At 40.0% G+C, this 12785-nt stretch overlaps 1 protein-coding gene across 1 annotated transcript; it reads left to right on the forward strand.

Annotated features, from left to right (window-relative positions):
- Window positions 1–2373: 2373 nt before the first annotated feature.
- LOC139679537 (stromelysin-1-like) lies at window positions 2374–8778 on the forward strand. Its single transcript, XM_071571367.1, has 10 exons — window positions 2374–2527; window positions 2688–2932; window positions 3418–3566; window positions 3659–3790; window positions 4637–4798; window positions 5211–5430; window positions 6532–6665; window positions 7232–7391; window positions 8190–8293; window positions 8466–8778. The coding sequence occupies exons 1-10, from the start codon at window positions 2423–2425 to the stop codon at window positions 8564–8566; spliced, it is 1512 nt and encodes a 503-aa protein (XP_071427468.1). The 5' UTR covers window positions 2374–2422; the 3' UTR covers window positions 8567–8778.
- The last annotated feature ends 4007 nt before the right edge of the window (window positions 8779–12785 follow it).

Raw genomic sequence — 12785 nt, forward strand, 5'->3', positions numbered from 1 at the left:
AGCCAAGCTCAGCTCAGCTCAGCTCACCCCGTTTAAATTCAAACTGTGTCTTTGCCAGTAAATCTGCACTATGTGCACTGGCAAGGCAATATTCAAGTACCTTAAACCTCTGACTAAAGCCACAACACAGTTCCTGTTTGCATCCTGCAACGCCTACACTCAGGAATGAATACCCATTTGAGTTTGAATATTACAATCTGCTGTCTTTGGGGTCAGCACAAGAAGGCAAGTCATCTCTTGGATCTGCATGCAAAGATCACACTTACTAACACATCTCAGAGCCATGCAGGCTGCTTAGCTGTGAATATTCCTCACTCCTGCTGCCAAACACACTTCACAAGGTAAGATACAGTTCTTCCCTCCAGCCCTCACCAGCCACTCTATAAACATCAGCTTGAGCATTCAGGCAACAGGCTCTGAAAGGGGAAGCTAACAGCTAGAAAGGAGCTGTAACATACCTATTGACATCCATGCAAATGTCAGTGATAAGGAATAGCTTCCTAAACATCCAAAAGGGCTCACTAAAATGTTTGCCAACTGGTTGTGCTGCATCTCCCATTCTGACTGCTTTGCCCCTAGACACAGCAAACCATGTGTTTATAAAACATTTAGCTAAAAGCAGAGGATAAGGGCCATATGGAAACTGCTGCTGCCAGGTGCAGTAATGTAGTGCCATATTTAAAATGGCCTTGCTTTGTGTTTGGATTTCTTTGTGGAAATGCAGACATCATACTCTACAAATGAAGTTTGGGATGCTCTTCTACGACTAACTCCCAAAAGGAGAGATCCTAGCAATACAGCATGCTTGGCTGCCTTGCCATATCCTTGTTCCCATCTGTGATATCCCACCTCTCCTTCATGGTGGCTCTTCTCACCCCTTAGGAAGCCAGTGCAGTTGCTAACTTCAGTAAAAACTTATTGTTTAAGTGGTTTGGGTTATTTTTCTGGGCTGTTTCCTGTAGCTTCAACCCTCTGAATCAATTCATTGAGGACACACTTGAAACCAGAAGGGCACAGGAAAATAGCAAGAGTGCTGGCTGGGATGGTCTTTACAGCAGCAGTGAGCTATTGGCAATGCCACCCTCATCCCACTGCAGCCTTAGACATAAACATCTGTGCCACCTCACTCAGGGGTTCAGGCACCTGGGCTCTGACCTGGGTCACACAAACAGCATGACCTTACTCCAGGCTGTCCAACTTCAGTTTCCTTTGGAAGGAGGCCATGCCTTTCCCCAGGCCACCTTGCAGACTGCAGAGCTCAGCTGCTGTGGTGTTAGGCTTGTTTTTATGAGGTCTCCAATATGTTTGCTCTCACTGTAAAAGTAGCTTCTTTCCCTTCTTTTTCTCATGTTCAAAAAGAAGTGGATTATTTTTAGCTCATGTTTCTCTTTTTGTACTTGCATGTGGCCTTTAAGTCAACATGGGAGAATTGTGCTTTTGAGGATGGATATCTCAGAAATGACAGACAAAAGACAACCAAGTGACAGTGGTTCTGCAATCCCTGCATAAAGTTCAATGCACCACATTCACAAAAGGACATAGGAACTGAAAGTAGGACTTCTGGGTAAATGGGGAACTTGGAATCTATGGCCCAAATCCCCATCATCTTCCATCTCGGGTTGGACATGTTTACTAAAAAGTTTGGCTGAAGACCCTCACATCCCAAAGGTGCCTGTAGTCCTCCAGGACAATTTCTGCCATTTAGTCTCTAGTTAAAACTGTCCTTGGCTGACAGGCCGTGTAGACCAGGATATCTGATCTGTGGTGCTTTACTGAGACTTTTACTTTGTGGTGTGGGGGACCAAGGAGGTGAGGCCATAAATCCCTGATTACACAGGCCAGGTAGCAGCACAGGGGATGGTTCTGTTATAAAGATGGGATTTCAAGTTCAAAAAAAAAAGATAAATGGGTTATTTGTATAATTGGCTATGTCACTAAAATTATCAGGGACAAGATGGCCTAAAGGAAGGAGTTCTTCCTTGGCATACGGGGGTCATGCATGGACAATACACCGAGAAAATTGAAGGGCAGTTTCTGGAGGTCCCTTATCATGTACTACAAGGAATTACAGATGGTTGTCCCTCAAAAGGAGCCAGGTTGCTTTAGCACCTCTGAAAAAATGAAGTGTTTTTTATCCAGTCCAGCTTAGGAATGAAGAAAAAAACAGCATACTGCCCAGTAATATGATTGCGAAATCAGGGGCTTTTGGGCAAGGTAAACTGTCATGTGTTAGCTTGCTTCTAAAACCAAATTTGTTTTCTGTATTTCTGTGGGGAATCAGAGGATGTTACAAGCTGAGTCATGCCATTATTGACTTTAGCAAGCACAGCACTGATATAAATAGTGAAACACTGGAGAGCCTTAAACAGAAGAAGAGATTGAGAGGTCTTCTAGCAAGGGCTGGTAGAACAAGGAGACAAAAATGAAGACAAAGATCCTTCTTTTGCTTGTGTTGCTATATGTAGCATGTTCTTCTGCTTTTCCAGTAGTTCCAGAAAAGGAAAAAGAAGATACGCAATTTGCTAAGGTAAAGACTACAGGCAGGACTAAGAAATAATTTATTGAGATAATAAACATACTGATAAATTAGTGATGTAGAATATTTTATTAGAATATTTTATTAACAGTTCTTTGTATTTGAAAAGAAAGCCTTATGTCCTAAATTGTTTCTTTTTCTTCCCTATCAGAAATACCTGGAAAACTTCTATGATTTTAAAGAACAGAAACATTCCCTTTTCAAAGCAAAGAACCTTGATCACATGGCTGAAAAAATACGAGAAATGCAGTCATTCTTTGGACTAGAAGTGACTGGGGAGCTGAACCATAAAACGCTGGACATGATGAAGCAGCCTAGGTGTGGAATACCCGATATCCGTTCATACAGCACCTTCCCACACAGCCCGAGGTGGAATAAAGAAGATGTGACATATCGGTAACTTACATTAAAGCATGTTTTACATGCTTTACCACCACTAAGCATGTTTTACATGCTTTACCTCTACACCACTGGGAAACTTTGTGAACACTAGGCAGAAGTAATGTCAACAGGTTCTTTACTCTTTATGCTTATATTTCTCTGTATAAAAAGCTCCAATCATGATGAAAGGGCCATGAATGTGGAATCTATTCAGGCTTCCAAATAATTAAGAAAATAGCAAAATAAGAGTTTACATTTGTTAGTTAACAGCCTACTAAATAGTATACTCAATGGATAGAAGGGATACAACTGAGAGTTTCTGAAAGACATGAAAAAAAACTGTGAAAGCTTCAATTGTTATATAGGTAAATATTTTTAAAATAAAAACCTCAATACACATAAATCATAATAACCACTGATTTAAATATTTGACCTTGATACAATGTGTACCAGTCATATGTGATCTGGCTGCTTTTAATTCCTTTGTCTTTATCTCACAGGATTTTGAACTACACTCCAGACATGTTACAAGCTGATGTAGAAGAAGCAATTGCAAGAGCCTTCCAGCTGTGGAGCAATGTCACCCCTTTGAGATTCACCAGGCTCTACAGTGGTCAAGCAGATATAATGATCTCCTTTGCAGCTGGATGTAAGGGAACTCGGTGGCCTGGGAATTATAGTATTTGTCACTTCTTACTAAGATGATGAAAAGCATCACTTTTTTTCCCCTCTTATTTTTAGTTCACGGTGACTTCTATTCCTTTGATGGTCCAGGAAGAACTCTAGCTCATGCCTACCCTCCCAGCAGTGGGTTAGGAGGAGATGCCCATTTTGATGAAGATGAAAACTGGACCAAATTTACTACCGATAGTGGTAGGTAACCATAAATATTGTGTTGCCTGGTTTTTATTAGATAGCATTGTGTTGAAGATCCTGTAAAGTCTCATATCATGTGGCAGTAGTTCCAATATTTACTGAGACATAAAATGTCAATGTATTTTAGTAAAATATTTCTGCATATTTTGATCTGGACTGCAGTCATGACAGTCCCCGGAGGTTAATACAGATAGCAATTATGGTTCCAGTGAAGGAAATGAGATTAGCATGGAATATCAGTATCGGGTAATCATGACATCATAACACAGAGAGTTTTCATCCTCAGGCAATGACCTTAAAAGTTGTAATATAACCTCTCAATTATTTTTCTTTTCCAATATAAAGTGATGCGTATCTTTAACTTCTGGAAAGGAAAAAAAATCTTGAGTTTATTAGTGGATGTTATTACATAAAACAGTGAAGTGTTCTGCTTTCCAGCAATGTCCAGGGATTATGTTACATGTTACTGGTCTTTATGAAGTAGTTACTAGGTAAATTTCATGTATTTTATTAATTCTAGGAATCTGACTGGATGACTAAAATGTTCTCATCTGGTTTACAGTCATTATTAAGGACAACTTGATCCTTTGTTTGTAAGAAAAATTCTTTAACATGGGGGAAAACTATTCCCAGATTGACTTCCCAGTGAGAAATAAGTGTTTATAATCCAAAACTCATTTCTTCTCAAAGATGCCAGAGAGGCTCCTACTTGGGGTATAGTTAGGTTTTGCTGTTTTGTTAAGGCCATGAACAATATATCATGCATGAGAGGATGGCACCTCTCTCCCACTGTCATGCAGAAAAATTATTTAGTATTTCTTCTTTGTGCTGGATTTTTTTTAGGATACAATTTATTTCTCGTTGCTGCTCATGAGTTGGGCCACTCACTAGGTCTGGGTCACTCCAACGTTTTTGGTGCTTTGATGTATCCTATATATATGGCCAGGGATACAAGGGACTACCAGCTTCATCAGGATGATATTGATGGCATTCAAGCCCTCTATGGTAAGCAAGAAGAAATATTTTCTAGTGAATGATGGATAATAATTTGTAATTAATTTTACCCAACAGCTAAAATGTACTGAACTCTCTACTAAAGGAAAGATACTGTGGTTTAATTTCCTGTTACTATTTCTGGGCAAATCTCTTGGAGTTTTTGAGGCTAACAGTTTACGTCTACAAAATAGAATCTGTAGGCTGTATTCATGCCAGTTAGTCAAAAGATCCAAGAGTCTTTCTCCAATGATACCAGAGGAACAATCCATGTTTGTAGTATTAAATTCTCTTTATCTTCCTCAAAAGAGTGGTCATATGCCAAGTGCCCTACGCATTTGGCTCCATACGGTACATCCTGAAGCTCTGTAACATGAACTACTCTAATTCACCTTCCAAATCTCCACTTATCTGTTTCATAAAGGATCCCCCAGAGAATCTCCCATACTTCCAACAAAAGCTTTCCCCCCACAAGAACCAACTGAAATGACACCTTGGGAAGAACCCACTGAAATGTCACCCCGTGAAGAACCAACAGAAATTACACCCTCCAAGCCCCCATCAAGACCTGAGGACTGTGACCCTCACCTGACTTTTGATGCTATCACCACTCTTCGTGGAGAAATACTGTTCTTCAAAGGCAGGTAAGTGTTTTCATGTCTAGCAACACCTTTTTGTGAGACTCACAAAGGCAAAATGTAAAGTTCAGTTTAAAGAATTTATCTTCCACTGGCTACAAAGGAAGATACTTTTTTATGAAAGTATTAAGGCAACTTTGCTAAATTTTACTGGCTCACCTGGGCTAAGTGAGTAACATGGTTTACTGACAGATGAGTAAACTATCATACATTATCGCCCACATCTGCTAAAATTGTGCAAGGCTGAATAATTCCAGTGTCACTCCTTAGTCTGTAGCTGCTTCACATGCAGCACTGTCCACATCACAGCATCATCTGTGTGGGCCAGGTGGCTGTGGAAATTGTCTCTGGTGACTTTTTGTGTCCCTCTGACCTAGGAGTAAGCACTAGACCACTGCCCAGTAATATCTGTAAGGAATGCCTGCTGATACAGGTGTCCACTTTTTGGGCACACTCTGAGAGTGGCACTCTAGCGAGTTGTTGGCTGGGCACATCCACCCTGGCAAGGGAGAACAGAGTGTCATGCCCAGGTTTTCACCTGCTTCTTGGGTTAGTAGTTGTGCTTTGATTGAACAAGCTCCCTTTGATATTGTGGGTCTGATTCGCCTTTTAAAACATCTGATGAAGAATTGTAGCTTAAACTTTTAATAATTTTCAAGGAAGGGGAGGAACAAGAATGTTTAATTAACATTTTTAACCAAACTGAGATGAACAATGCAACTGTGCCTACCTGCATGAGTCATGGTGAAGAGAAAGCTGCAATTGTCAGCACTACCACAGATATCACATATTGTCCTGGACAAGCCATTAGGATACCACTGGAGAGGTATACAGGGCCACCAGCTCTAGATGACACTGCTTGAGCCAATATGTTGAATAAAATGACCTTGAGAGGTTGCTTCCAGCCTCAACTATTCTGTGACCTCAGAGCAATGCGTAGTCAAGGGCAAATATCTCTGTGGGAGCAGGACAAAGTGAAGCACTGCAATCCCTCACTGTGAGCACTGGCTCCAGAACCTAGACAGCAGGCTTTAAAGTATGTTTCTGGGCTTCTGATATGTTAGTGACGTACAGATAATGAAGCACTGTTGTTTTCATTTCTCTCAGCTATGTCTGGCGTAGAAGTCCATATTTCTCAGAAATTGAGCACGACACCATCTCCTCTTTCTGGCCATCACTGGTAGCTAGCTTTGATGCTGCTTATGAGGTTGACAAGACTGATCGGGTGCTATTTTTTAAAGGTATTTCTCTTACTTTTCCATCTGTCCTTTTTATGAGTTAATGAAGTTATAGTAATGCTGATAATGTTCATGTTATTAATAGGAACAGAAACAATATTATGCTAATATTTATACCCTTTCTAATACTACTAGCATTACTGAGGCTATTCTTAATATTTAAATCCATTTGAATTTTGAAAATGCTGTTACTCCACTAACTAATTTGCCTTCACAACAGTCCCATGCAATATGATATTACTCTTCTTTGGTCAGTGAAAGAGAAGACCATAGATGAGACAAAATTGATTGCTACATAAAGTTATTTAAATACATTTTCAAGGGTGCCAGACACACCTAAAAATATGTTGACTTTAACTGTTGAGAATATAACTTAATATCTGTAAAAAGATGTCAATCCAATGGCTATGAGATACTCAAACTTATGTGTTTCCTAGAGGGTAACATTTTCAGCTGGGCATCTCGGCTCTTTGGTGGCATTTACTACCCAGAAAACTCCAGGACTTTGATGAAAAGCAGATCAGACTAACTTTTCAAGAATCCTTATATTTTTTTCTGCTTTCCTGTAGATGACCAGTACTGGGCTGTCAGTGGCTACAGTATAGAGATAGGCTTTCCCAAGCCTATTCAGAACCTGGGCTTCCCCTCCAGCATCAGGAAAATTGATGCAGCTGTTCATGATCAAAACACCAAGCAAACCTATTTCTTTGTAGGCAACAAGTACTGGAGGTAAGGTTCTTTCCTCTTTTGTACAGCAGATAACCAAAATAGCTTTTTAAAATCAAGTTAAATCAGTATTTGTACAGTAAAGTTCATGTCCTTTTGTTGCCAGCCTTCTTGGCCAGTAAAAGCTGAAACTCAGAGGCAATTACTCAAATATTTTTCTAGAACAAAGTCTGTAACTTCTGAGATAAGCACAACATTCATTTACCTTTGTTTGCCTGTTATTATTGCCTGTTGGCCTTTGTTCATTCATTAGGAAGCAGAATGAACTTAGTATAAAAAGACAGTATGAGTAGACTTTGTAATTGTATCATGTAAAAAAAAATCAATCAAGAAAGTTAAGGGAGGACATTAAAATATTTGCTTCTTAAGAAAAAGTTCAGGTAAGCAGTAATCCTGGCTTTAATAATTAATCTGTAATATTACCTTAAAAGATTGTTATTACATCAGAAGTTTATATTTTATATTATGGGACCACTTCACAGATTATGTTCTATAAAATCAAAATATTAAATTTGAATAATTATTTAGATTTATTGCTCAGTATAAGCCCCATGCAGCCTTATTGTCAGTCTCAGGGAACAAAAGTGAATTCTTTAGTCCAATATTCTGAATACAGCCTTACATAGGCCACTAAAGATGTAAATATTAACACAACCAGGATTTATACAGTTCTATGAGATCACAGATGCTTGCAGTTACTGGATTTTCAGCTGAAAGGAGGTGTATTTTGTAAAAATTCCATCTGGTTTTAACATGGAACATCACATGCTTATTTTGTTTCTATGCAATTTCTTTATTTAGTTTCAATGAAAATACCAAATCAATGGAAAGGGGTTATCCAAGAAAAATAGCAGCTGACTTTCAAGGGATTGGCCATACAGTTGATGCTGCCCTTCAGAAAAATGGTAAATAAATTAAAATGTAATTAAAAATAATAAACCAAAACATATATCTTTCAAATATATATATTAAATGTTTGCTTTTATTTTTAATCAACCTAGAATATATCAAGTGTATAACAAAAGGTATACAAGAATAAAATATTAATTTGCCAATATTTTGCCTTTCCTATTCTAGGATATTTCTATTTTTTCCGTGGATCAAATCAGTATGAGGTTGACATCAAGAAAAAGAAACTCATCCGTACAATGAAGAGCAACAGCTGGTTTAATTGCTAGAAATATTAAATGATGGTGCAGGGATGTATTTGTACCAGAAATGGTTTCACATGTTCCTTGATTCCAAACAGTGTTATCCAGCTGTTACTGTGCATCTGAGTCTGAAATGATTATCAATTCTAATTTAAAACTTAATGTACAGTTTTAATTTATTTTCTTCTCAAACTATTTATTAATCAAGTTGGTTTTGAGTAATAAAGTGTTTTTCTCAAGTATAACAGTGTTCTTGTGTTCTGCTTCAGTCCATTGGAGGCAAGGCATCTGCCACAAGTACGTGCAAGCCTGAACAGCACCATCACCATTTTTAGTAGGGCTCAGTGTCTGTGAGGGAAAACTTAAAGTGAAGAAGTAGTAGGGCAGTTCTGGAAGACAATAAGAAATTAGTCAGGGGACAGATGAGGGAAACAAAGACACTTTGGAACAATGTGCGGGAGGCATAAGAGGTAAGAGGAGATCCTACACAACAGTGTGTAAAAGGAGTCACTGAAGCTTGGGATTCACCTGCCATGACCACACAGCACAGGCACAGAGCAGTCAGGGCAGGCATGGCAACAGGTGCCTGGTAGTAGATGGGAGCATGGCAATGGGCTGAGAGGACCAGTGCCCCAGTGCTGCTGTGGGTGGTTTTAGTGCACAGTCATTGGTATAGCAGGACATGGGTGACCAAAGAGAAGAGTAGGTATCCAGTTTTGGGATGGAAATAGCATGCAGGCAGGGGTGGGAAGTGGCAGATGTAGGATCACAGGGTCACAGGGAGTCAGTGGATTTGCCCTGTTGTACTTGGGAATGGATTCAGGGCAGGCAGTCCACCTTGCAATTTCAGACAAGAAGCAACTTCTCAGAGCAAACAAGCCAAAATTATAAGAAAAAACCCAGACTTTTCATGTAACTACCACAGATGAATCTTCCAGAGGATGAGTGGTGAAACATCTGCTTCCTCTGGGCACCTTGTTTGGGTTCCCCTCACAGGGCAATAGCTCAGTGACCTTAAAGATCCCTTGGGGTGTAAGAAAGCTTGACTAAGTCCATCCTCTTCTTGAAGGGTTTTGATCTTGTCTCTCATCACACTGCTCTGATGATCTGATTGCACAAGGAAGTTGATCCACTATTTCTCTTTCTCTACCACAATTGGCAAGGGAAGAAAGAGAGGATGGGAATGGCTGATGAGGGCAATATTCCAGTTATCACATCTCAAACCCCATTAGGCAAAGGTGACATTTGCTCCTGATCTTCTGCACAGGGCAGATCTCTGTCAAAACACACACTAACACCTGGTGCACCATCCATCAGGGCCAGAGGAAGCCACATGCCTCTCTGTGTAACCACAGACCCACTGCTACACTGTGCTAGCAGACAAGACCAAAGGAAGGCAGTGGAGATGCCTTTGGATGGGTCTTTCAGAAACCTGGTCTGGTGAAAGGAGTCCCAGTCCATTGCAGGGGATTAGGAAATAGATGACCTTTAAAGTCCCTTCCAAACCTGATCGTTCTATGATTCTGTGATCTTGGAATATTTCTTCTCTGTCATGTTCTCTTCCTCATGCATGCTTTGTGCTGTGCTAGATTCACTCTGAGCACTCCTAAAGCAAGGTCTAGAATGAACATATGTTAGAAACTAAGCCATAGCTTAAAAGTCAAGTAGAGACTGAACAGCTCAGCATTGCCACAAGGGCAGTGGTACATCGCTGTGAAGTCACGGACTGACAAGTGGGTGAGCTTACCCGGCAGCAGTCCAGGCAGGGCAGAGACACAGGAAAACTGGTGTTGCCCCAACCTCTCCCAGTATCTTTCGCAATAGCTTGTGCTGTGTACAAAGCCCATCCTGAAGAAACTTCATTTTAAGGACTTTAGATGCCTCCAGGGTTAGGCAGGGTGCTTGTGAGTACTGTTTCCACATAAATAATGGTGTTAATCCCCTTTGTTTTTTAAAATGCCTATATACTTTGATATCCTAACTAGATGCCTTCGTATATGTGAGGGCTACCTTCAAAATTCAGGCCTTTAGGATCTGGTTGTTGGTTGAGACTTGAAAGTGATTAAGGAAGAACAAAAAAGAGCAATTCAGTGACAGTGAAGCAGAACACTGTTGATGTTTACAGTGACTCACATTATATTATTTCTCTTACATATGGTTAGTACAGTTTTCTTAGTTATGACCTCAAGTAAACAGCAAAATTAAAATACTCCCTCCACCTCTAAGTATTAATTAGCTGAAACCCCCAGTATCCGAAAATTGAATGGTATTTACTTGGTTGTAAAGGAAAATCTAGAAAGTTTAGCCCGGAGCATAAATGGAAGACAACATAGCATGGATTTCACCTGGACAAGGAGACTGGTGTGATGTGTTAACCATGGAATTTCCATTTGTATTCCTGTTTTGATAATGTTTAAACTCTGAAATGAAAGAATGATACTTTTGGTTTGGGAAAAGCAATGAAATTGTGGGCAAATGGAAAACAATTCAAATGAGATTGGAAACAGGAATGCTGGAGCTGCCTGTATACACTTAGTGGGCAAGAGATTCCTTATAAAAATGATTTTGTTATAACTCATAAATGACTGCTGGAATTAAAGGCCTCTTGGGTACCAAAAGGGGAAATTTGTCCATAAACATAATTTCAAGTACTCATCTTCTATGAATAAGACATTTCCCTGGAGCCTGAGGTCAGGTACGCAGAAAAGAGAAACACACAAAATAACCTGTTACATCTGAAATTTTTGACAGCACAACTGTTGTCCCAGACCCAATCTCTTGCACATGAAATCTCAGGCAAAGACGCCTTAATGACTTCACTGACAAAGAGCAATGTACAAACTGACTGGAACTAGGGGGGGCCCATCAGTGAATCAGCATTACCATGCTGGAAACCAACAACTGTTATATAAAAGCCAGAAGTAGGTCACACACTCATCTTTTTCAGCAATACAATATTTTTGAGGCTAATTTGTTCTGCCAGGTCTGAGGGTTTGCAGCACAGCCAGGAAGGAGGTGCCAAAGGCACTGAGTTAAGCAATGCTAATGGCAGCACTGACTGAAGCTGCAGTTTTGCATTTCAGAAGCTTCCAGTGCACAAAAGTCTCTCAGGTTTTTAGCAGGGATCCTACACTGTTACCAGACTCCAGCCTGGACAGAACACAAGGACACATAAAGCAGAAGAGTGGGGTAGTTTCAAGGTTCATGTAGTCAAGCCCTTGGCTTTGCAGCACAAGCCAACCTAATTACGTCCTGTTGAGGCTCTATAAGATGTTCTTTTGCTTTCCTCTGTACTCCAGTAGGCATTAGTTTTAAAATTAATAAACTGTGTATTAACAATAACCTTGTCAAAAAGAAGCAAATTTTAACTTTTTGCCAGTGTTACATCTTTCTTTGGTACAGCTATCAGGGGCTGGGCTTATGGGAATGCATCCAAGGCAGAAGACTGACTCCAGAAGAGGGAGAGACAAAAGCAATCTTAGGAGCTTACCCAGCTACTTTACATGGTGAAAAGAAGGAGAACATAGCAATTTTCACACTGACTTCTTCAAGCCAAAACAAGAGATTGTCATTCTATATTGTATTGCTTCCTGATTAAGTCACCTCAAAGGACAACATCAAAGAAGATCTCTGTGGTCATATAATTTCCTTCATAAAGTATATTCTAGGTTGTTGATCTCTTGAAGTCAATGGTGAATAGTTTCAAGAAAAATGAGAAAGAGTTTGATGGAGCAGCAAAAGTGTGTATTTGAGAAGGCTGGTAATCAGAAAACTGTATACATTTAATCAGTATCTTCTAAGACAGTTTTGATGGCTTCTAATGGCCATCCCATTAGAGAGAAATATGAGTGAGGAAAATTTATCAAGTACTGCAGGCTGGAAAGCTACTTCTTTCTTCTAGTACACATGGAGACAATATGGGAAGAGAAAAATGTTGGAAAGTTATAGTGGAGCTGTAAGTCACAGAAGCTATTTCTGCAGAGAGATATTGTGGGTGTGTAAGCTGCACGGGAGAACTCTACAACTCTACACCAAATTTGCAGATTCATTTCATCCCCTCAGATACACCTCATGTAACTATGTGAGTGGAGTCACCAAAAGCTCCCTCAGGGGATCACTTCCCTTTGGCTCATCTGCCCCATTTCTGAGTTGTTCCCTGAACTTGTGCCTTTCCTTCCAGGACAAGGAGGGGGGTCTCTGCTTTAACAGGAATGCCTCAGTCAGGTATCTGCTCAGTTACCAGACA

This window comes from Pithys albifrons, chromosome 1, assembly GCF_047495875.1.
Source record: "Pithys albifrons albifrons isolate INPA30051 chromosome 1, PitAlb_v1, whole genome shotgun sequence".
NCBI lineage: Eukaryota > Metazoa > Chordata > Aves > Passeriformes > Thamnophilidae > Pithys > Pithys albifrons.